Source organism: Oncorhynchus tshawytscha, linkage group LG09, assembly GCF_018296145.1.
Source record: "Oncorhynchus tshawytscha isolate Ot180627B linkage group LG09, Otsh_v2.0, whole genome shotgun sequence".
In the NCBI taxonomy this organism is placed as follows: Eukaryota; Metazoa; Chordata; class Actinopteri; order Salmoniformes; family Salmonidae; genus Oncorhynchus; species Oncorhynchus tshawytscha.
The window spans coordinates 77,897,980-77,924,088 of NC_056437.1; the positions used below are offsets into that span (position 1 = coordinate 77,897,980).

The 26,109-nt window shown below is 41.9% G+C and overlaps 2 protein-coding genes across 4 annotated transcripts; both read left to right on the forward strand.

Moving 5' to 3' along the window:
• Positions 1–267: 267 nt before the first annotated feature.
• On the forward strand, positions 268–13,277 carry LOC112258784 (transmembrane protein 106B). 3 transcript variants are annotated; one of them, XM_024433361.2, is made up of 7 exons: positions 268–328; positions 1,334–1,544; positions 3,629–3,782; positions 3,938–4,078; positions 4,185–4,228; positions 11,677–11,730; positions 12,187–13,277. In XM_024433361.2, exons 2-7 carry the CDS (start codon positions 1,336–1,338, stop codon positions 12,302–12,304), a joined length of 720 nt encoding a protein of 239 aa, XP_024289129.1. In that variant the 5' UTR covers positions 268–328; positions 1,334–1,335; the 3' UTR covers positions 12,305–13,277. The 3 variants fall into 3 exon arrangements, with proteins under 3 accessions (XP_024289129.1, XP_024289128.1, XP_024289127.1); XM_024433360.2 differs by having other exon boundaries at positions 274–463; positions 1,331–1,544; XM_024433359.2 differs by having other exon boundaries at positions 275–463.
• Positions 13,278–17,992: 4,715 nt separating this feature from the next.
• On the forward strand, positions 17,993–20,234 carry LOC112258785 (ADP-ribosylation factor-like protein 4D). Its single transcript, XM_024433362.2, has 2 exons — positions 17,993–18,154; positions 18,894–20,234. The coding sequence occupies exon 2, from the start codon at positions 19,039–19,041 to the stop codon at positions 19,642–19,644; it is 606 nt and encodes a 201-aa protein (XP_024289130.1). The 5' UTR covers positions 17,993–18,154; positions 18,894–19,038; the 3' UTR covers positions 19,645–20,234.
• Positions 20,235–26,109: the final 5,875 nt, after the last annotated feature.

Below are 26,109 nucleotides of genomic sequence, written 5' to 3' on the forward strand. Positions count from 1 at the left end.
TGCAGTGTAAAATAAATTGTACCATCTAAAACACTTAAATATTTTCTATTAACCAAAAATATTGTATTTTCAGCAGTTTGAAGCTGGTGTACAAAACAAAGTAAAAGACTCAAAAATGAAACAATCACGGGAAGCATAAAAATAAAACACATCTACCGCTTCTTAGATTTCTTTCAATGAAAATTACAGATCTAGAACTCATCTTTCTATGCGAATTTGGTCGTGTTCCCCAAAAAGCTACATATAGCCGCTTTAATTATTTCCTGTGGGTGGCAGCAAAATTACGCTGCGTCATCCTCATCTGGATAGGAAATTGCGCCACTGCTCAGTGAGTATGTGACCAACATAAGAAGAATATTAGACTATTTTCCACGACTGCTGTGAGGCATATGGTGTGGAGTTAAATTACAGATAATCTTGACGACGGCACCGTCTTTATAAATCGTAACACTCCAAAAACAAGGCAAGTAAACACAATGCAACAAGTTGTTTTCTTTAGGGGTGGCAGAGAAACGAAACTCATCACAAGACTTGTATGCGGAGTGTTGTAAATGCGTAGGCAAATTTCTGTATCGGTTATTTACTAAATTGTAGAATTAATTCACATAAGGTGTTGTCTGATGTATGGACAAAGCCGACTTCGATCTAATTGGTTCGGTGTCTGCGAAGATAATGAAACATCGTATAATTGTATGCATTTAAGATCATCTCCATTGTGAAATACACCAAGACAGCAAAGCACATACACAGAATATAATCCTTTGTCGTCACAAATATCACATAGTAAAGTATCATTATATTGATGTGAAGCAACTAACATTACAGGTAACTTTCAAAGTAAAAGAGGGCTACAAAGTATATTGAAAGCAGATGCTTCCACATAGGTGTGGTTCCTGAGTTAATTGAGCAATTAACATCCCATCATGCTTAGGGTCATATAAAAAATCCCCAGTTGCCTATTATTTTGGCTAGAAGAAGAGAGCTCAGTGACTTTGAGGTTATGGTTAGGGTAAATAGGATTTTGAAGGGGAGTCAAATATGTCCCCACAGGTGTGTGTGTCAGTAACCAAATCTCAACACAATTGAACACTTATGGGAGATTCTGGAACAGCGTCTGATAGTGTTTTCCATCAACAGAACACCAAATTATGACATTTCTTGTGGAAGAATGGTGTCGCATCCCTCCAATAGAGTTCCAGGCACTTGTAGAATCTATGCCAAGGTGCATTGACGCTGTTCTGGTGATTCGTAGTGGCCCAATGCCCTATTAAGACACGATATTGGCGTTTCCATTATTTTGGCAGTTACCTGTATAAATGACTGTCTCTAGCAGGCATGGGAGCTGGTTCCAGTCAACCCAGTGAGAATGATGAGCAGTCCATCGTACCCCAGCAGGACAGGAGAAAGACCTCTAACAGGAGACACTCTGAGGAAACACTGGACTGCCCAACCTGCCAGGGCACGGGCCGCATCCCACGAGGCCAGGAGAGCAAATTGGTGGCAGTGATCCCCTGCTCCGATCAGAGGCTGAAACCACAACACACGTAAGACCATGTTGAGATTTACAGCAACAATTGTTTTATTACCTACATGCATCATTTAGACGGTATTTTTAAGTCTATGGTGTGTAGAGATGTTCAGTGTGTGTGGAAAGTATTATTGCTTTCCGTGAGTGGGCATCTGTATCTAGGTGTGTTTTGTGTATACTGCATGAAAACGCTTGTGGTATGTTAAAATGGCCAATGCAATGAAGCCATTTTTTTTCCCCAAAATAATTTCTGGGTAACAATGAATTAACTTACTGTAATAGATTTCCATTAATAAGCTTTTTAGCTAACTTTCTATAGCAACGTGGTCGTAATGCCACGTTCACATGCTAGTCGGAACTCCCGACTTGCTGATTCATGGAACGCAGCATGTGTATAACAACCAGTTAGCAAGTTAGCAGTTGAATGCAGCATGACTGAAGACAGGAAAACTGGCTGTTATTTGCAGAGGTTTGGAGCTTTTTGTTATTGGTCTACTAACTGGAGGTCGACCGATTTTTATGATTTTTTTTTTCAATTCCGATTATTGGATGACCAAAAAAGCCGATGCCGATTTTAAAAATATATACATTTTAAAAATGTATTTGTAATAATGACAATTACAACAATACTGAATGAACACTTATTTTAACTTAATATAATAAATCAATTTATCCTCAAGTAAATAATGAAACGTGTTCAATTTGGTTTAAATCATGCAAAAACAAAGTGTTGGAGAAGAATGTAAAAGTGCAAAATGTGCTATGTAAGAAAGCTAACGTTTCAGTTCCTTGCTCAGAACATGAGAATATATGAAAGCTGGTGGTTCCTTTTTTAACATGAGTCTTCAATATTCCCAGGTAAGAAGGTTTAGGTTGTAGTTATTATAGGACTATTTCCCTCTCTACCATTTGTATTTCATATACCTTTGACTATTGAATGTTCTTGTTGGCACTTTAGTATTGCCAGTGTAACAGTATAGCTTCCGTCCCTCTCCTCGCTCCTCCCTGGGCTCGAACCAGCAACACAACGACAACAGCCACCCTCGAAGCAGCGTTACCCATGCAGAGCAAGGGGAACAACAACTAGAAGGCTCGGAGCGAGTGACGTTTGAAACGCTATTAGCCCGCGCTAACTAGCTAGCCATTTTACTTCGGTTACACCAGCCTCATCTCGGGAGTTGATAGGCTTGAAGTCATAAACAGCGCAATGCTTGACGCACAACGAAGAGCTGCTGGCAAAACGCATGAAAGTGCTGTTTGAATGAATGTTTACGCGCCTGCTTCTGCCTACCACTGCTCAGTCAGATACTTAGATGCTTGTATTATATGCAATGCAGATTATATGCAATGCAGGACACGCTAGATAATATCTAGTAATATCATCAACCATATGTGTAGGTAACTAGTGATTATGATTGATTGTTTTTTATAAGATAGGTTTAATGCTCGCTAGCATCTTTCCTTGGCTTACTGCATTCGCGCAACAGGCAGTCTCCTTGTGGAGTGCAACAAGAGAGGCAGGTCGTTATTGCGTTGGACTAGTTAACTGTAAGTTTGCAAGATTGGATCCCCCGAGCTGATAAGGTGAAAATCTGTCTGTTCTGCCCCTGAACAAGGCAGTTAACCCACCATTCCTAGGCCATCATTGAAAATAAGAATGTTCTTAACTGACTTGCCTAGTCAAATAAAGGTATTAATAAAAAATATTTAAAAATGTGTGCCCAAAAATACAGATTTCCGATTATGAGAACTTGAAATCGGTCCTAATTAATCAGCCATTCCGATTAATCGGTTGACCTCTACTACTAACTGCATGGTGATGTCACCATGGAAATCTAAAACTTCTGCCCATGCAAACCTGCTGATTAGAAGATCCTGTGTAGATTGCATTTTCAACCAGCAAAAAAAGCACACTTTTACAGTGTTAATTTCATCAGCTGTTGTACAATATGATATCAAACACACAAACATATTGAGGTGTTTGTGTATACTGCATGAAAACGCTTGCGGTATGTTAAAATGGCCAATGCAATGCAGCCATTCTTGCTGCGCTGGGCCTTCAATCAATACTCAACTTGTACATATCATGTCCCCCTACAGGAAGTTGTATGTCACTGTGTCGGTGACGCTGTGCCTGCTGGTCAGCTCGCTGGTCCTCTTCTTCTTGTTTCCTCGCAGTGTCATCCTCTCACCTGTGGCTGTCAAGTCTGTCTATGTTTACTTCACCCCGACCACTGTCCAAATGAACATCACGGTGAGACCTCATTGGCCTTATTCATTCATATACCACACAGTCGGTTTCTATCTGGGCTATGCCATAAAAGTATTGGCCTCATGTCTCTTCCTCTGCATCACTGGAGTGTTTTTGGAGATTAATGTAATAATCGCCTTGTCTCTCTCCCATCACAGAACATCCTGAATATTACCAATGACAACTTCTTTACAGTTCAGGCCTACAACTTGACAGTGCAGGCTCTTTTTGATAAAACGGTTGTGGGCAAGGCTGATATGAAAAATGTCACCACTGTCAAACCTCTCACGGACAAAACGGTGAGCACCTCCCCTCATTACCAACTGGTATACTGCAGAGATGTTAGCTTCTGTAAGCCTCTAAGTATTGTTACTCACTAACGCTCTTCCTTATTTCCCCTGACAGTTTGCCTTTGAGATTCCTGTCACGCTAGTGGAGGAGGGTCTGAAGTAAGTACAAATTTAACCAAGGTTATACTATGTCTGGTGCTGAATCTTCCATCGAGTCAGTAGTGAGATATAAAGCTGCTTTTGTGGCTGTTTGGTTACACAAAGTGCCATTGTAACACACTTACAATATAGTGACGCAGTCCTTTTAATTTAGTTGTGCTGTAAAGTTAAGCTTATTTTGATTGTGGCATGTTGTCATGTGAAAGTAATGTAACTCATTCGCTGTAAACGTGAGAATTGATTTTGTGTGCTCTACAGACAGTTATTCTCTGCCATTTTCTTGGCTAGTTGTTTTGAATAATGTATAAAGACAAAGCAAAACTGGAAATGTGTTTTGTATTTAGAGCAAGTCTGAGGCATGACTGTCAAATGTCTGAACAGATTGATTAAGTATTTGTCTTACAAAAGTACATAAGCATACATAAACTAGCATAACCTGCTTAGCTGGGAGCACTGGCATGTGTAATTTATCTCCATTTCCTCCATGTGTTGCAGGCTAATTGTCACTAGCAATAGCAATTCCTATTCACAAAATGAAAGTGCCTCTGGACTGAAAGAAGTCAAAAGCATTCCCATTGGGCACACCATGTCATTTAAACGTGGGTACTTGGTTAAAATTTGGCTAACATCTTGATCAATGAGATTACAACCTATATTCACCCACTCAAAAAGACAGCTAAAAGTTAGATGAATTTCCAATGTATCGTCACTATGCTTTCAACCATCTAAAAGCACAACCAATGGAAAAACGATCAGATTTTTGGTTGTCGTCATCACCCCAAATGTCTCACTGCTTTCAACCATTTTTAAAAACCCAGCAAAGTTCAAATGGGAATGCAATGTCATATTTTGTTTATGTATAAAACAGATTGTTTTCACTGCACTTCTAAAAGCAGAACCAAATGGCCTAGATTGCAGTTGAGATTACATTAAAAGTATATGGTGCAACTGATATTCTGCACAGATTACAGAAATTGTGAAGATCTCCACAGACCTGTGTGTGCTTTCTGAAACTCTATGGGAATGCAATGCCATTCTTCCATGAGAAATTCCATAATTTGGTGTATTGTTGATGTTGGAAAATGCAGTCTCAGGTGCGCTCCAGAATTTTTTATTTTATTTTTTATTTCACCTTTATTTAACCAGGTAGGCTAGTTGAGAACAAGTTCTCATTTGCAACTGCGACCTGGCCAAGATAAAGCATAGCAGTGTGAGCAGACAACACAGAGTTACACATGGAATAAACAATTAACAAGTCAATAACACAGTAGAAAACAAAGGGGGGAGTCTATATACAATGAGTGCAAAAGGCATGAGGAGGTAGGCGAATAATTACAATTTTGCAGATTAACACTGGAGTGATAAATGATCAGATGGTCATGTACAGGTAGAGATATTGGTGTGCAAAAGAGCAGAAAAGTAAATAAATAAAAACAGTATGGGGATGAGGTAGGTGAAAATGGGTGGGCTATTTACCAATAGACTATGTACAGCTGCAGCGATCGGTTAGCTGCTCAGATAGCTGATGTTTGAAGTTGGTGAGGGAGATAAAAGTCTCCAACTTCAGCGATTTTTGCAATTCGTTCCAGTCACAGGCAGCAGAGTACTGGAACGAAAGGCGGCCAAATGAGGTGTTGGCTTTAGGGATGATCAGTGAGATACACCTGCTGGAGCGCGTGCTACGGATGGGTGTTGCCATCGTGACCAGTGAACTGAGATAAGGCGGAGCTTTACCTAGCATGGACTTGTAGATGACCTGGAGCCAGTGGGTCTGGCGACGGATATGTAGCGAGGGCCAGCCGACCAGAGCATACAAGTCGCAGTGGTGGGTGGTGTAAGGTGCTTTAGTGACAAAACGAATGGCACTGTGATAGACTGCATCCAGAATCTCCCATAAGTGTTTTAATTGGATTGAGATCTGCTTACTGATATGGCCATGGCATGTGGTTCACCTTGTTTTCATGCTCCTCAAACCATTCAGTGACCACTCGTGCCCTGTGGATGGGGGACTTGTCATCCTATTGGGCATAGATAGGTTTTGACTACCATGGCTATGTGGAAGCACCTGCTTTCAATATACTTTTTATCTCTTGTTTACGCACGTGTTTCCATTATTTTGGCAGTTACCTGGATCTACTGCTTGGCTAGTTCCATCCGAGCCACTGGCTTAGGCCAATAGAGTACCACTGTATGTGTCCTAATACCCATAAAACCTAGCAGTCAAGCAAGGAAATGGTTCCAATCGTTTTCCACCACACATTTGTCCCATAGGGGATTTTAGAAACACTTCAAATAAGGGCTGTGTTTTGTGTAGGCTTACCCTGGCATGATCTTTTTGATAACCGTGTAGTCTCTAGGACTAGGTGACCCCTAAAAAATGAAATGCTAATGTGGCTATCATATAGAACTACAAATGCCGTGATCTGGATGAGACTGCCAAATCGAGGCAAAGGTAAGAATCTCTGGATTAACTATCTAAATGTAGTAATTAATATATTGGCTACATTTTGAAACCTGATTTCTTTTAACTTTCTTGTGCAAGTTTTAAATTGAAACTACCTGTTAGCAAAGGTGTCAGCTAGAGATGACGCGCAGGAGCTTGCAGGGTTTTGTAGTTTTGCATGATGTCTACTTTGATGCAATTAGCGTTTTCGAATCTGATTAGTCACCTTGTCCAAGAGATTTACATGGTTTCCAAAAGGTCATGCCAGGGTAAGTCTACATGAGAAACCGCCCTTATTTGAAGTGTTTCTAAAAATTCCCTGTGGTTTTTCCACCATTCATTTTTCCCATTCATAGGTATTATGACACCTCAACTGTGGTGCTCTAGACTTCAACTTCTAGACTTCAAATTTTTAGATCGGTTGGAGACAGCATTCATCCTAGCATTTTGTTAACTTGTCGACAAGTTAATAGGCTATTGTATTTCAAAAGTGATATTGAATTGTGTTCAGTTGGCTTCAAATTTAAATGTTTGAAGATTTTAATCTTCTGCTTGGATAGTTCCATCTGTGCCACTGACTGCCACTGAAGTCTGGTTTTAATTCCAGTTTGTCTACAAATGAACAATTTTATGTTGTATTCATGAAGCCATCTCAACCAAAAATCTAAATTAAAGAATGCAATTAAATTAAACTTTAAATGCACTTTAAATAAAGAATAGGATCAAATCAAACTTAAACTTTTTGGTTAAGATGGAGATTATACATTTGGAATTCAAGTCAGCCTAAGTCATTGGCACAGATGGAACTGTCAAGCAGAAGGTGCATCTCCTCATTAAATTTGAAGTCAACCAGAGCTTGAAATACTGGGCCTATTTTGTTGTCTATTTTTAGATTAATTCAGGGTTGATTTTAAACAGCTGTTGATGACTTTGCAAATGCTTTATAGGACTAAATAGCATCATTAAAGATAAGTGATAAAGTATGATCACATTTTAATTTACTCTGTTAAACCTTTTGGAATGACTTCGATAGCAACAGTGAATTTATTTAGTTTTAAATAATAATAGTGACGATAGCACATTGGTAGTAGTCAATGACAAATTGCATAGTTGGGCTGGGCTTGGTTAAAACCCTGGATGGGAGACTCAAGGGTAGCTGTAGATGGATGAATTCTTCAATAGGAGGTGCTGCCCAGCCTATTGTTTTTTTTCTGATAGTGGATATAATGTTGGATGTCTGACGTTGTTTTTAAAGGTACAAATTCAACATTTTATACAATGTCTCAAATGTGGTTACCATGATGACATACATAGTCCTGTGGTTGAAATTTCACCCTCAAAACAAGTTGATGACTTTTCAAATCAAAGTAGTTTCCACGTCACAATACGTTGTCAAATTAATAAATCAAATCAAATCAAATTTTATTTGTCACATACACATGGTTAGCAGATGTTAATGCGAGTGTAGCGAAATGCTTGTGCTTCTAGTTCCGACAATGCAGTAATAACGAGCAAGTAATCTAACTAACAATTCCAAAAAAAAAACTACTGTCATACACAGTGTAAGGGGATAAAGAATATGTACATAAGGATATATGAATGAGTGATGGTACAGGGCAGCATAGGCAAGATACAGTAGATGATATCGAGTACAGTATATACATATGAGATAAGTATGTAAACCAAGTGGCATAGTTAAAGTGGCTAGTGATACATGTATTACATAAGGATGCAGTCGATGATATAGAGTACAGTATCAACGTATGCATATGAGATGAACAATGTAGGGTAAGTAACATTATATAAGGTAGCATTGTTTAAAGTGGCTAGTGATATATTTACATCATTTCCCATCGATTCCCATGATTAAAGTGGCTGGAGTAGAGTCAGTGTCATTGACAGTGTGTTGGCAGTAGCCACTCAATGTTAGTGGTGGCTGTTTAACAGTCTGATGGCCTTGAGATAGAAGCTGTTTTTCAGTCTCTCGGTCCCAGCTTTGATGCACCTGTACTGACCTCGCCTTCTGGATGGCAGCGGGGTGAACAGGCAGTGGCTCGGGTGGTTGATGTCCTTGATGATCTTTATGGCCTTCCTGTAGCATCGGGTGGTGTAGGTGTCCTGGAGGGCAGGTAGTTTGCCCCCGGTGATGCGTTGTGCAGACCTCACTACCCTCTGGAGAGCCTTACGGTTGAGGGCGGTGCAGTTGCCATACCAGGCGGTGATACAGCCCGCCAGGATGCTCTCGATTGTGCATCTGTAGAAGTTTTGAGTGCTTTTGGTGACAAGCCGAATTTCTTCAGCCTCCTGAGGTTGAAGAGGCGCTGCTGCGCCTTCCTCACGATGCTGTCTGTGTGAGTGGACCAATTCAGTTTGTCTGTGATGTGTATGCCGAGGAACTTAAAACTTGCTACCCTCTCCACTACTGTTCCATCGATGTGGATGGGGGTGTTCCCTCTGCAGTTTCCTGAAGTCCACAATCATCTCCTTAGTTTTGTTGACGTTGAGTGTGAGGTTATTTTCCTGACACCACACTCCGAGGGCCCTCACCTCCTCCCTGTAGGCCGTCTCGTCGTTGTTGGTAATCAAGCCTACCACTGTTGTGTCGTCCGCAAACTTGATGATTGAGTTGGAGGCGTGCGTGGCCACGCAGTCGTGGGTGAACAGGGAGTACAGGAGAGGGCTCAGAACGCACCCTTGTGGGGCCCCAGTGTTGAGGATCAGCGGGGAGGAGATGTTGTTGCCTACCCTCACCACCTGGGGGCGGCCCGTCAGGAAGTCCAGTACCCAGTTGCACAGGGCGGGGTCGAGACCCAGGGTCTCGAGCTTGATGACGAGCTTGGAGGGTACTATGGTGTTGAATGCCGAGCTGTAGTCGATGAACAGCATTCTCACATAGGTATTCCTCTTGTCCAGATGGGTTAGGGCAGTGTGCAGTGTGGTTGAGATTGCATCGTCTGTGGACCTATTTGGGCGGTAAGCAAATTGGAGTGGGTCAAGGGTGTCAGGTAGGGTGGAGGTGATATGGTCCTTGACTAGTCTCTCAAAGCACTTCATGATGACGGATGTGAGTGCTACGGGGCGGTAGTCGTTTAGCTCAGTTACCTTAGCTTTCTTGGGAACAGGAACAATGGTGGCCCTCTTGAAGCATGTGGGAACAGCAGACTGGTATAGGGATTGATTGAATATGTCCGTAAACACACCGGCCAGCTGGTCTGCGCATGCTCTGAGGGCGCGGCTGGGGATGCCGTCTGGGCCTGCAGCCTTGCGAGGGTTAACACGTTTAAATGTCTTACTCACTTCGGCTGCAGTGAAGGAGAGACCGCATGTTTCCGTTGCAGGCCGTGTCAGTGGCACTGTATTGTCCTCAAAGCGGGCAAAAAGTTATTTAGTCTGCCTGGGAGCAAGACATCCTGGTCCGTGACTGGGCTGGGTTTCTTCCTGTAGTCCGTGATTGACTGTAGACCCTGCCACATACCTCTTGTGTCTGAGCCGTTGAATTGAGATTCTACTTTGTCTCTGTACTGGCGCTTAGCTTGTTTGATAGCCTTGCGGAGGGAATAGCTGCACTGTTTGTATTCAGCCATGTTACCAGACACCTTGCCCTGATTAAAAGCAGTGGTTCGTGCCTTCAGTTTCACACGAATGCTGCCATCAATCCACGGTTTCTGGTTAGGGAATGTTTTAATCGTTGCTATGGGAACGACATCTTCAACGCACGTTCTAATGAACTCGCACACCGTATCAGCGTATTCGTCAATGTTGTTGTCTGACGCAATACGAAACATCTCCCAGTCCACGTGATGGAAGCAGTCTTGGAGTGTGGAGTCAGCTTGGTCGGACCAGCGTTGGACAGACCTCAGCGTGGGAGCTTCTTGTTTTAGTTTCTGTCTGTAGGCAGGGATCAACAAAATGGAGTCGTGGTCAGCTTTTCCGAAAGGGGGCGGGGCAGGGCCTTATATGCGTCACGGAAGTTAGAGTAACAATGATCCAGGGTCTTTCCACCCCTGGTTGCGCAATCGATATGCTGATAAAATTTAGGGAGTCTTGTTTTCAGATTAGCCTTGTTAAAATCCCCAGCTACAATGAATGCAGCCTCCGGATAAATCGTTTCCAGTTTGCAGAGAGTTAAATAAAGTTCGTTCAGAGCCATCGATGTGTCTGCTTGGGGGGGGATATATATGGCTGTGATTATAATCGAAGAGAATTCTCTTGGTAGATAATGCGGTCTACATTTGATTGTGAGGAATTCTAAATCAGGTGAACAGAAGGATTTGAGTTCCTGTATGTTTCTTTCATCACACCATGTCACGTTGGCCATAAGACATACGCCCCCGCCCCTCTTCTTACCAGAAAGATGTTTGTTTCTGTCGGCGCGATGCGTGGAGAAACCCGCTGGCTGCACCGCTTCGGATTGCGTCTCTCCAGTGAGCCATGTTTCCGTGAAGCAGAGAACGTTGCAGTCTCTGATGTCCCTCTGGAATGCTACCCTTGCTCGGATTTCATCAACCTTGTTGTCAAGAGACTGGACATTGGCAAGAAGAATGCTAGGGAGTGGTGCACGATGTGCCCGTCTCCGGAGTCTGACCAGAAGACCGCTTCGTTTCCCTCTTTTTCTGAGTCGTTTTTTTTTTTGGTCGCTGCATGTGATCCACTCGGTTACACTGGTTGTAAGGCAGAACACAGGATCCGCGTCGCGAAAAACATATTCTTGGTCGTACTGATGGTGAGTTGACGCTGATCTTATATTCAGTAGTTCTTGTTGGCTGTATGTAAAGAAACCTAAGATGACCTGGGGTACTAGTGTAAGAAATAACACGTAAAAAAACAAAAAACTGCATAGTTTACTAGGAACGCGAAGCGAGGCGGCCATCTCTGTCGGCGCCGGAAGTAATTACGTTGAAACAACAGCGCTAATTCAATGAGTTTGTGCCCAGTGGGTTGTTTTTGAAATCATATCTTTCATAAGGAAATCCTGAAGGTATTCATTATTTTCTCTTTTTCCCAGCAATTACTGCAAGAAATCTACAATCAAGATCCATACGTTATTTGTCCATCTTCAGTGAGTATGTGCCCAGTCAGTATGGGTAAAACGCCCCTCAAATGTAGCTTTGCTCCCACAGATTAGCCATTTAGATTATAATGCATATATTCAACAATGAACCAGAATCATGTTGAGTCTGTTCAGTGGAAAAAAATGTAATACCATAATTCATGACTAAATGTTTTGATGATAAACCAACACAACTTTGCCCACCTAGTAAACCAATGGGGTCAGTGACTAACCTATTTCTTATCAGTGGTTCAAATCTGAGGAAGGGATATAAAAGGGCTGTATTGCTTGTTAACTTGGCCCAGTTTTTACAGTGATGGCTCAAGGGAGAGTTTATTTCATGTCTATGGTTAGGAAACCTTGATAGCTGGTTGACATAAATCTGGTACAATTACATAAATTATCGTTACATTTGATAAATAATAGATGAAAAACTGTATAATCTGTAACCACCTCCTCCCTCAGGATGTCAATGACTGTTTACTACCTGGCCCACTTTGAGCAGCTTTCCCTGGACACGTTTGAATACATCGACTGTGGGTCTAACACCACAACACCCCACCTCATCAACCCTACACCCTGAGACCAAGGGCTCCATGAGTGGCGGGATGATTGAGGCGTAGGCCATGAGGTGAACTGTGTGGTCAAAAGACAGTTGTTTTTTCTTGAAAAATGCAAATGTCCCTCAAGTTATGGGGATGAAAGAAACTACAAAAATGTGGAGCTTGAAATTAAAATGAAAGCTCTGAAATGTTATGTTTGTCTTCCCTATGCACCTCTGTAGCACTTGCTTTTTAAGTAGGGTCATTGCTGTGGTTGGAGGCTCTGCGCTGTGAAAATGACTTTTTTTGCCACATCCTACTGAAGGTTACTCTGTTTTGTCTTCAAAGAAACTGAAAGACTTGAGTGGACTACAAATTTGCACACATTTTTGAAGGAGTACTTTAGATATTATAATTTTGCATAATTTCTTATAAAACAGATTGTCGGTGCACTTCTACAAACAAGTACATTACTTTTGCATGCGTTTTAATTTGTTAAAGTAGGTAAAACCATTTAGCATTCTTAAATGCATGCATAACTATGTAGCATTGATCACATAATGACTGGTAGAGACCATATAGAACTTTTCTATGGCATAAAATCGGAATTACAGTTCTGTCTGATTTGTACACCATTGGGATTGACTACAGACCACGCATTTGTATGTTAAGCCATAATCTCTAATTGTATGCTAATTCTAACAGCTATAACAAGATCTGGATATTAATTCACCTATGGTTTTTATGTGTCACTGAAATGGGATTATTGGGGTGGGGGGAAAGGTTGTTAGGAATCCACATGTACTAGTAGTGTCACCAGGGGGGTTTTTGGAATGTGGAAGCTAACTAATTTACTCCCTTGTTCTTGCACTACAGCATAATCATGGCAATTGTTTTCTGTGCCCTGTTCAAATACTCAATCTTTACTTCCTCTATTCCTTGAATGAATGGTTTTAGTGCATTGTTTTCACCTTTGTCAGATCAGTGAAATAAATAATAGAATACAGTATTGAATACTTTAAAATACCTATTTTATTTCAGGCTTTGCGATTCCACCTTCCTTGTTTGGTCAAGGGTGTCATATTTTGAAATGGCCACTGAGTGGTGCTGAAGTTGCACAGAAAGTTGCCTTGACGATATTTGGGTGCAGTCCATATTAGTCTTCTTCACCAATGACTGGATATGGGTTCTTCACCACTGCTGGGAGTACTGTATGGACTAAAGTAGAGAAATAAAAACACTCCTATAATTTTATGTACTGTATATCAATAATACATATCACAGCGTATCACATGCACTCACTGAGTATCTGTTGTCAATCTTAGCACTGTACTGGAGCTTGTTTTTGGAGTGTGAACATTCATTCACGGCTGAAAGACAAGGAGAAGATAATGGCGTGTTAGTGGATACAATGGTCAAGATAGGAAGTCATCAAAGGTGCTCATAGAGTACTCCAAGACTTTGTACAGATATGTTGTAATCAGTGTTCTGTTACTAAGAACATATCCTTCCTGTCAACTGGTTCAGTTGTCTGAGACTATAGTTTCACAGTTCATAATTCACCTGCGAAATAGCACAATGCAGCTGGCCATGCAAATGAACTGTACGTGACCCATGTCAACGGGCTGGCAACTACTTCTAGTCCTTTCTCACCCATGACAGGCACTCACTGGGGGTTGCATCCAGTAAGAATTAAACAGGGAAATGTATTTTTGAAACAGAATATTATTACCATTACCTGAACTTGTAACCAAGCGTTTTCTCCTGTTTGTTTCTACTCAACACAACCCAAGACTTGGCTGCCTGCCACAAACCTCAGGTTTCCAATCCCCATAATTCCTCATCTGTGATATTTGAGCAACTACACGGTAGGAGTGCAGAGCATGGCCCCATTTATTATTTAACAGACCCCATTCTAATGAGCGGATGGTAGAGCGTGACCCCCTCTGCTAACTGTGGAGACTTGGTTTGGCCAGGCTAGAGCCATTAAAATGACCAAACTGTATAGACACTTGGTTCTATTTTTTTGGGATCCCACGTGACCATACATTTTTGTTCAATACCAGCACTAACATACCTGATTCAAGTATTGATGTTTAGATCATAAACGTCTTTTGTGCTTGTGCTGTGGTCCTGTGTTTTCCCCAGGACTGGAGTTGGGAAACTTGACTAGTGTAGACCACTCCGATCTGAGCATTCCTCCTAAATGGGAGGTTTTTCTGTTTGTGGTGAGGATGTGTGTTCATGTCACCTTTGGGGGGTAGGCTGTTGACTCAGGTAATGGAAATCATTGATGTGCCTACAAGCGAGAAGCTACCAGATTACAGAGATATTCATGAGCCAATAGAAGGCTTTGGAGAGTACATTGTAATTCTATTGTTCTCAAAGTGTTGGAGTCAACTGGGGATTAATGGCTCTGGTATTGTGGGCTACTTGCTGGACAACACGGCAAAGTCATGTTGGAACATGAGTCCACATATAACTCCTTAAACAGAAGCCTCTGGGCATGGAATTGTTTGCTTATGAGATTTGATTACCTTCTTTGCCTGAATTACAGTCAGAAGATGGTTGTGGTTGCTGGGTCAGAGATTTACAAATAAGTATTCAAAAGTCCCTTTTCTGACAGGCCGAGTCATGAGACATAACATGAGCATGTCTGGCTTATAATGAATATGGTTTTGTTAGTAGTTTGTCACCATTTTAGGCACAACAAAAAATGGTGCAAATGAAACATTTAGATATTACCTGGCTGCTGAGCTGGTGCGTTAGACTCTGCCAGTGGCTTTGAGCTTGGCTCTGAAGGGTCCTTTGTCATCTGCACAAACAAGAGGTACTTGTAAATGCTGTTTACTTGAGGCAACCTGACATGCAGCAGAAACACCAAATGCACCTGAGATATTTTGCATATAACTAGGGGTGTTGAACATTACTTCACAGTTTTGTAAACAGTTGCATACAGACAGGGAGGGATCAGTTTTACACCCTCCATTTAGACAGGTGTTAATGGCCTTCATGTTCTGAATACCTATCAATGTTGAACATCCAAAGTGTGGTGGAGTTGAGATCCCATACAATGATCCCTGTTCTCAATGCCAAATTAAGACCAGGAACTTGCAAACTTATTTGTAAGTGATAATGGACTGTTGCAGCAATTAACTTTGAATAAGAACAGAGTAGCACCTTTCTCTGCTGTTTCAAGAGGTGCTTGAATATGTAAGTGTCAGTAAACCAATGATATTTAATGCCACCTTATGGTGGGAGTGAGGGATTCTGATGTTTTCCTGAATTTCAAGGCTATTCATCGGCTCTCGGTCAGTGCTGGCACACATGAAACATTCAGCCGAGGCGTAAGGTATGTCCAGAGGGACACAACCTTCAAAATGAATAATAGGAATTGAGGTTGACCCCTCACAGGGATGTCCCATGTTCGAATTTGGTTTCCAACTCCGGTGTTAATCAATTATGGAACAAGCCTACTGACGGTAGCCTGCCTGCTGCTTGGCCCTGGACATCCTGCGGTCCACCATGGTCTGCCGGGCTTCCCAATGCATAGCAGACATCCTACACCAGCATCTGTGGGAGAGTGGAGCTAACTATCATTAAACCCCAGTGCCAGTGCTGTAACCTGATAGACAGACAAGCCCCTATATCACCAATTCTGATTAATGACAGCCCAACACAATGTCTTGTCTTTGTCTTAATATAAACAGAGACCACTGATGTTATTCCCTCTCTGTCTCCACACTGCTGCATTAGGAGTTTCAATGAATATGTTTGTTTTTTAAGACAATAGCTGAATCTAACCTAGAGTAACCACACTAACAGCCAATAAATAAAGAAAATCATTTAAGACATTAAAATGAACCTCTTGATGTACTGGATCTGCTATGTTGATTTTTTTAAATGACAAAGAATTATTGGATATTTTACTTATAACAATCCCTGGAGAGAAAAAAATCTGTTTTGCCCTCAGAGGCATGGTGGACTTCAGCAGCCTAAAGCAGGTAGCTAATGATGACGTTGAGTACCTCAATTTTCCAGCTTCAAGTATTTCCCACCTGCCTCGCAAGTTACCTAGCAACTGAACGCTCTCTTGAGTTGGTGGCGTCAGAGATAAAGGTAAATAAGTACTCACCCCAGTAGTTCACCCTCTGGAGATACAATTCTCAGCTGAGGAGTCTGGAAATCTCCAACCCATTTGATCATGTTATATGTGCAATGCACGTTTGGTAACTTACCAAATGCGTTGTCGTTCTGCAATAGTTTTGCACCTGTGAATATTTCAGGTGTAAACTTCACAATTTATGGATGTATTTCCCATATTAATCGGTAGAGGACGCTACTGTCATGTTTAGTAAAACATAGCCCCTTTTGTTGATTTAACTTCGCAAGTCAGTTTAAGAACAAATTCTTATTTACAACGACAGCTTAGGAACAGTGGGTTAACTGCCTTGTTCAGGGGCAGAACGACAGATTTTTACCTTGTCAGCGTAAGGGATTTGATCTAGCAACCTTTCTGTTACTGGCCCGATGCTCTAACCACTAGGCTATCGGCTCCTTTGGCATAATACAGTCTGGAGGCATATATTCTGCATGATATATTCAGTCCTAAAAGTGAATTGGTACCCAATTTATCATTTTCCAATTGTCTGTTAAGATAGCAACTGCTCTATAAATGTAACGCCAATGAATAATTGCCCATTGTATATTGAGGTTGTTCCCTTGTGATAATGACAGTAAAATGTCTGTGTTGTGTGCGTGCGAAGGTCGAGTGAATTTAAGATGAGAGAAGAAGTACAGTATAACACGCCTTTTCTCTATATTATTTGATTTGCATCACATGAAAGCTAATTTGTCAGTGATTTGAACGTTGACTGTGTGCAATTAGTGAGTTCTGCTCCGAGGCAGACCCTTCGGCATGGAATCCTACTCTGCAGGAAAGATAATTATTGTTGCACATGCTGACACAATTTCTCAATCTCAATTTCCCTGTGAGTTTTCATTTAACTCCCATGTGTGATATCTGCCCTCCATTGGCTGCACTGTGGGTACATCTGATAACCACTCTATTTTCAAATCTGCACACAGTTTTGCATCCTCCCCTCATGACAGGCTACAACCAGCAAGTGTTGTGCTGAGAATAGTAACTAGATTCCTCCCAGATATGCTGATATGATCTGGCTGGTTTCATAACACATGCCTTATGAATACATGGCACTCCAACTCCAGTGGGTCATTTCCTGAAATGTTATCATGGTGCTGTTCAAGGAAAAGACTACAAAGGCATTAGCATTCAAATTGCCACAGTCGACCCATTGTCCTCTTGCTGCCCCCAACTTTGTTCAGAGCAGAAAGACCTCAAGCGGCTACACCAACTACTTTATACACATATTTCCATGATTTTGTGCTGGTATACATTTCTCATAGGCTACTGAACATGATGTCTCATGTCAAAATATGAAATAGGTTACTGTTTAGTGGTTTACAATTATGTACGGACTAAATAAAAAGGCAAGACAGCCAACCAAGCTAAGCATACCCACATAATCAATATCCTACTTTGTTTATTGCTTTAGTTTGACAATTCCATAGCAATAGACTGATAACTGTCGATAAGAGCTCACAAGTCAGAGGTCACTGCACTTTCCATTTAAAACTCATTGCATTAGGGGGAGGCTGGGACGGGGAGTGTTCTCGTTACGTCACTGGTGGGGGTTGTGTTTTTCAGTTGCGCTCAGCACCTTTGGTTCCATTCCTTGTCTGGAGATTCAAGTAGATGGACACTGTTGGTTCTAGCACCGCTTCTTTTGGAATTATTCTTCTTCAGTGTGGATTTGCGCTTATCTGTGTTGGAATTATGTTGTCTGACTCAATACAGAAACGCTATAAAGGTAAGATCTTGTAATGTTTTAACTAACATCGTTTGTTAGGTTCGGTGCGACTAATAAACGTTAACGCTAGGTGTCCCGACTCGGTTCGATATTGTTTCTCGCACGGACAGAGCCAGCATTGCAAGTGCAGCACAGTAACTGGCCACTGAAATTACGTAAAACTAAATAATTGTTACCCAACTATCTACCTAGACTGCAAACACTTAACTAAAGTGTTCTACTATTTTTTTTTCGCGTTAAGGTTAGCTAGCTAGTTAACGTTAGCGACACCAGTGTTACTATGCAGCCGCATATGCAACGAACCAACAGGACAGAGAAGTTTGCTGAAGTAACCTTAACGTTACATACATGGGACCAGAATATTCTGTGCCTTGTTGACAAAACAACATTTCAATGTGGTCAATAGATTTTTCTGCAGATAGTGCGATAAGAGATTGACAATGCTTACTGTACACTACTCGTATTGCCATGTAAAAAAGTACATGATTTTAGCCAGTGTTGTTGTCAAACAGTAATGGCAATTCAACTGCAGTTCCGTATAATTCCATATTGGAACTGTTTTTTTTCTGCTATGGAACGATAGGCAGGGTTGTTTTTGAGAAAAAAACTTGTGGCTAACTGAAATTGACTTTTTTTTTTCTTCGAAGCATAGTCAGTAGACTAAACATATAAATTATTGTCATCCACGGTGCCATCTATAAAACATAACTAAACTTGCCCGTTTCCTTCATTTTACAAGGTCATCAGTGAGTTTTGTCGTCTGCCTTCTGGTCTGCAACCGCTGCCTTTGAAGTAGGTGTGAATGCTTCATCTCTCTGGAGACACCCTCCACCTCCGCTACTAGAGTCTGCCACCTCACTATCGGGGCCAGACAACCAGCCAAAATGGGCAACCAGCTAACAGAGATCGCCCCCAACACTCCTTTCCTCCCCAACTTCCAGTCTTTGCATGTGGTCGTCATCGGCCTGGACTCTGCAGGAAAGACCTCCCTGCTGTACAGACTAAAGCTACGGGAATTTGTGGAGACTATCCCCACAAAGGGCTTCAACACTGAACGGATTAAAGTAGCAGTTGGAAGCTCGCGGGCCACCACCACCTTCCAGGTGTGGGACGTGGGTGGTCAGGAGAAGCTGCGGCCCCTGTGGAAGTCATACACGCGTCGCACCGATGGCCTGGTGTTTGTTGTGGATGCTGCAGAAACTGAGCGTATGGAGGAGGCCAAGGTGGAGCTCCACCGCATCAGTCGCTCAGCAGAGAACCAGGGAGTACCAATTCTGGTGCTTGCCAACAAGCAGGACTTGGACTCTGCAGTCTCTGCTGTGGAGGTGGAGAAGGCCTTGGCCCTCCACGAGCTTAGCAACTCCACACTGCACCACACCCAGGGATGCAGCGCGCTGAACGGTCAGGGGCTCCAACCCGGCCTGGAGAAACTATATGAAATGATCCTAAAGAGGAAGAAGCTGCTCAGACACAGTAAGAAGAAGAGATGAGCTGTGCGTCTGAGCTTCCGAAAGGCGCTTCGCCCGCAGAATGGACCTTGTTGGTGTTCCTTGGAATTTTATGGGAATTTTGTACCCCAGAGGACCTGCTTCTGGTTTCCCAGTGACGGTCAGTCCAGAGGACAGAGAAATGGACCTGTTATACTATACGTTGGACACCGCACGGACTACGTTCAGCCCTTTACAGTGGCTTTTTCCCCCTGATAAACATTCCCACCTTTTTTATCAAGTTGTTGTGCCGACACGGTCTAGTCCATACGTCCAGTGACGTATGGTAGTTCTAATTTAGTTTACCTTGTAGTTCACTTTGTTTCATGGAGGTGGTTCACCGTTGGAAAACACAACGCTTTTGTAGATCAAAAGAGGGGACTGTATTTCAACCCAATGTTCAGATGGCATTGGAACTGAAATGCCTGCTGGCACGAGGCCTGAGGCTGCTAGCCATGATGCAAGTTTTCACCACAGTTTCGCTTGTCATGGTAGACTTAAATGTGTGAAGTTGTTACAACCAATATGTTTTTACATTCTGTACATATTTTTTGTTGTAATACTTACAAATTAATAAATTATTGAAGACACTATCTAGAAGTCCCACTTCTTTCTGTTTATTTGACCATGCTGACCAAGCATTATAGTTTGCCCTTGTTATATCAATGTTTGCACAGTTTATGGTATTCTCAACAGAACACCAAGGGTCCCTATAACTTATAGGTCCAAAGTCCAAATTTATAGGTCCAAATTTTGCTTTTTTGACTTTTTTTTTTCTCTTAAGAACCTCATTGGAAAAAGTGTCATTTCGAGTCAGAAACATGAGCTGTTGTCTCCTATTTCAATTACTAATCTTTCCTTTAACATCTGCCTGCTTGATCCCACCCTGGCAGAGATCGTTTAAAGAACAAACAATCTCTTTGACTTCTCCTTGTAGCTTTTGCATCAATCACAAGAGGAACTGCTTACCTGTATTCTTCAATGGCATTTCATTAGTGATTTGCACATCAAAAGTCTCCTAGATGACATTCATTGGCAGTTTTTCAGTCATTTTATATACACTGCTCAAAAAAATAAAGGGAACACTAAAATAACACATCCTAGATCTGAATGAATGAAATATTCTTATTAAATACTTTTTTCTTTACATAGTTGAATGTGCTGACAACAAAATCATCAATGGAAATCAAATTTATCAACCCATGGAGGTCTGGATTTGGAGTCACACTCAAAATTAAAGTGGAAAACCACACTACAGGCTGATCCAACTTTGATGTAATGTCCTTAAAACAACTCAAAATGAGGCTCAGTAGTGTGTGTGGCCTCCATGTGCCTGTATGACCTCCCTACAATGCCTGGGCATGCTCCTGATGAGGTGGCGGATGGTCTCCCGACCGTCTCTCGACCAACTCCTGGACAGTCTGTGGTGCAACGTGGCGTTGGTGGATGGAGCGAGACATGTCCCAGATGTGCTCAATTGGATTCAGGTCTGGGGAACGGGCGGGCCAGTCCATAGCATCAATGCCTTCCTCTTGCAGGAACTGCTGACACACTCTAGCCACATGAGGTTTAGCATTGTCTTGCATTAGGAGGAACCCAGGGCCAACCGCACCAGCATATGGTCTCACAAGGGGTCTGAGGATCTCATCTCGGTACCTAATGGCAGTCAGGCTACCTCTAGCGAGCACATGGAGGGCTGTGCGGCCCCCCAAAGAAATGTCACCCCACACCATGACTGACCCACCGCCAAACCGGTCATGCTGGAGGATGTTGCAGGCAGCAGAACGTTCTCCACGGCGTCTCCAGACTCACGTCTGTCACGTGCTCAGTGTGAACCTGCTTTCATCTGTGAAGATCACAGGGCGCCAGTGGCGAATTTGCCAATCTTGGTGTTCTCTGGCAAATTAAAAACGTCCTGCACGGTGTTGGGCTGTAAGCACAACCCCCACCTGTGGACGTCGGGCCCTCATACCAGCCTCATGGAGTCTGTTTCTGACCATTTGAGCAGACATGCACATTTGTGGCCCGCTGGAGGTCATTTTGCAGGGCTCTGGCAGTGCTCCTCCTGCACCTCCGTGCACAAAGGTGGAGGTAGCGGTCCTGCTACTGTGTTGTTGCCCTCCTACGGCCTCCTCCACGTCTCCTGATGTACTGGCCTGTCTCCTGGTAGTGCCTCGATGCTCTGGACACTACACTGACAGACACAGCAAACCTTCTTGCCACAGCTCGCATTAATGTGCCATCCTGGATGAGTTGCACTACCTGAGCCACTTGTGTGGGTTGTAGACTCTGTCTCATTCTACCACTAGAGTGAAAGCACCGCCAGCATTCAAAAGAGACCAAAACATCAGCCAGGAAGCATAGGAACTGAGAAGTGGTCTGTGGTCCCCACCTGCAGAACCACTCCTTTATTGGGGGTGTCTTGCTAATTGCCTATAATTTCCACCTGTTGTCTATTCCATTTGCACAACAGCATGTGAAATGTATTGTCAATCAGTGTTGCTTCCTAAGTGGACAGTTTGATTTCACAGAAGTGTGATTGACTTGGAGTTACATTGTGTTGTTTAAGTGTTCCCTTTATTTTTTTGAGCAGTGTATATATATATATATATATATATATCTATATATCTAGGGTAGCTCCATTAATTGATCAGTTAATTTATTAGTCAGACAAATTGGTATAATTAGCTCACAAAGATAATTGGGAATAGTTGTGAGGAATGTGTTTTCTTGAAGGGCATCTCACCTTCCAGTGAAAGAAAGAGCAGTGTTATAGTAGCCTAAAAACCACTGTTAATTCTAAACCTGAGACTGTTATAAGTTACTGATCCTGACACAGTGCGCCACTTGGCAATAGTACCACAACGAATATAACCTAGTTCTTGCCAGGTGCTAATATGTATCTGGTTTCTCAGATATACTGTATTTCATCAGTAGAGAAAATCTAGAGGTTTGAACAAGTGACCCATATTACTTGTATAGTGGAAATCAGTGGATTTAGTAGAAGTTATTTGATTTTGTATGTGTTCACAGAATACTAAGAAACAGGATCAAGGATCTACAGAGTTTGGCCTGTATAAATATTTGAAAGCCATATGAAAGGAAATCTGTGTGCAGGACTGACTTCAAACGTACCACATAATTCAAATCAATAATGGAGGCTAGGAGCCTACACCGGCACACGAAAACCTTCACTTGAGTCTATATTTGGCCATTCTATTTGTCAGGTAAGGAGATTAATGCAATGTCACTGTCTTTGAATTGTCTCTCACACTTCACACATTTTTGGGGCTATGTATTGCTACCTTTTTTTTAGGTTTTGTGTTGCTCTTATATTCCAATAGCATCACCTACGTTTTAGAGGCATTTCCACCCTTAAGCTTACTGTATACTTCCCTGTCAAAACAGTTTGCGCCAATATTATGACTTTTTGTTCGTTTTGGTGTTCTGCTGTTTTTTTTGTTAGGCTGTTCGAGCACACAATATTTTTTATAGAGCCTAGTCGACGTTTACGCCCCTTCGTCTGTGATTGGTCAAAAGTAAGGATTCTTCAATTAAGTGTTCATCATTCAATAAGAGACCAGTTTTAATGCAAATTCTTTCACTTGAGAAATACTGCACCAAGCATCTTAGATGTAAAATTACGTGATGAACTCATACTCGGCAAAAACATAAAAGTTGATTACAGATTTCTTGATTTTTCTTAAGATTAATTCAGACTGTTTTGAGGTAGTGTATTTTGTCTATTTGTTGCTATGGCGTCTCAAGAGGCACAAAGTAATATTGGCATTTTTTTCTAGTTTTTCAACCAATGGTCTTTTAAGGGCGTATGTGAGACACAGATGTTCACTTCACCTAGCCTAGTTCTGCTAAGAGCAAACCGAACCTGGTGTGAGGACGCCTTTATTCACTCTACTTGCCTGCAGGCCGATCTAGGAAGACAAGTCATGCAGGAATGTAAGAAGGGCCCACCAATATCCAGCCATCCCCCGTCACAGCCACAGTCTCACCACCAACCATACACTTCTACTGATACCAAATCCAATGACCTTAATTAGAACCTCCCTGTGTGTCTCGGCAGCTTGGCCTGGATTAGTCAGCAGTATTGACTCAAACCAGCACAGAAAACACAGTAGCCAAGTTTAATTCAATTAAACTTTTATTTGATTAGTGTGTTTTTGCGATTTCATCATCAAAGTGCTCTGCTCTCCCAAGGCACAAGGCCAAAACCATGTAAAGCAGGTCTACATTAATTGAAGTTAAGGAAACATATTTCATTAGAAGTTAGACTTTATAGAGCTTTGACCACACCATTTGGTTTTGCCAATAACAGTAATCCTGCTTGGCTGCTAACATTGCCAGCCCTGATGTCTAAATATGCCCTGCACACTACATTTCACCCCCCTGTCCAGTGCTGTAATTTAGGGTGTTTCTGATGTGTATCTCCACATTCTATCAGAGGCTCCAGCTTTATGGGCCATTTAAGTTGGCTCACAGATAGTGCTTCCAGAATAGAACATTACCTCTCACTCCCCAAGCAGCTGTGAGCACTGACCAGGTAATAAGGCAGGGAAATTAGTCTGTGCTAAGGGAATGTTTTACCCTTGAGAAAAAGTACTTGAACTGAAGTGTGGGTCTAGTAGTTTACTTTGACATACTTCACAGGGAACGGTTTGTAAGGGTGGGTACAAGTCAAGCAGAAAGAGCAGAAGAATTTGACAGGTTCTCTCTCTGCATTGTTGCTCCCATAGTATAGTGTAGAGCTAGTGCGTCAGAGCAGTGAAGGCTGTGCAGAGGCAAGCTACCAAGCTTGCGTAAAGCTCTATTATATCAAACCAACCCTGTGATCCACACCCACTCTCTAACGAATAGCTGAGCAGTGACACAGGCCTGGCAATGCGCTGTCCCCCAGGCACTACAGGAGATACCCAGTCTGACAGCCAATGAGCTGAAAGTACTACTTCATTAGTTTTTTTGGGTGTCTGTACTTTACTAGTTACATATTTGTCGCCAGACCCACTGGCTCCAGGTCATCTATAAGTCTTTGCTAGGTAAAGCTCAGACTTATCTCAGCTCACTGGTCACCATAACAACACTCACCTGTAGCACGTGCTCCAGCAGGTATATCTCACTGGTCATCCCCAAAGCCAACACCTCCTTTGGCTGCGTTTCCTTCCAGTTCTCTGCTTCCAATGACTGGAACGAATTGCAAAAATCACTGAAGTTGGAGACTTATATCTCAGTCACTAACTTTAAGCATCAGCTATCTGAGCAGCGTTACCCATCGCTACAGCTGTACAAAGCCCATCTGTAAATAGCCCATTCAACTACCTACCTCATCCCCATATTGTTTTTATGAACTTTTTTGCTCTTTTGCACACCAGTACTTCTACTTGCACATCATCATCTGCACATCTATCAGTGTTAATTTGCTACATTGTAATTACTTTGCTACTATGTCCTATTAATTGCCTTGCCTCCTTACTCCATTTGCACACACTGTATATAGATTTTTCTATTGTGTTATTGACTGTACTTCTGTTTATCCCATGTATAACTCTGTTTTGTTGTTTTTTGTCGCACTGCTTTGCTTTATCTTGGCCAGGTTGCAGTTGTAAATGATAACTTTTCTCAACTGGCCTACCTGGTTATATAAAGGTGAAAAATACATAAACTTTACTATTTATATTTTTGACAACTTTTACTTCACTACATTCCTAAAGAAAATAATGTACTTTTTACTCCATATATTTTCCCTGACACCCAAAAGTACTCGTTACATGTTGAATGCTTAGCAGGACAGGAAAATGGTCCAATTCACACCCTTATCAAGAGAACACGTGGTTAACCCCAAGCTTGATGTCATCATCAGTGATTTTTAAGCCAGCCCAACAGTAGTGATACCAACTACACCACATATGGAAAATAATCATGAAAATCAAATGCGAATCTTGTATGGCATCTTGTATGGCAGTGGTGTATTTGTATATGTGTTCATATACACATTTTATGACATACACAATTGAGTACATGATGTGGTGCATTTCCTACAAAGATATGGCAGTATTTGAGACAAAATATCTGAATTATATGAGTAATCTACGAATATCATAAGGAATGTGTATGTGCAATAAATGCTTTCCTTATAGGTTTCACATTGTTTTTTTAAGTCAACATATAAAACAAATATCACAATTATTATAAGAAAAATATTATACTTTTATAAACATTGTCTGGCATGAGTTTCTATGGTTAAGGCTGGGCAGCACCTCTTGCTAGACAGTTGATGTATCTACAGCTATGCCTTTGGTCTTGTAATGGCTTTCTACCTGGGAAGGAGAGGCGGACCAAAACGCAGCGTGGTTAGTGTTAAACATCTTTAATAAAGACGAATACCGAGAAAACACTACAAATATGCAAAACAATAAATGTGAAAACAGTCCTGTGTGGTGAAACAAACACAGAGAC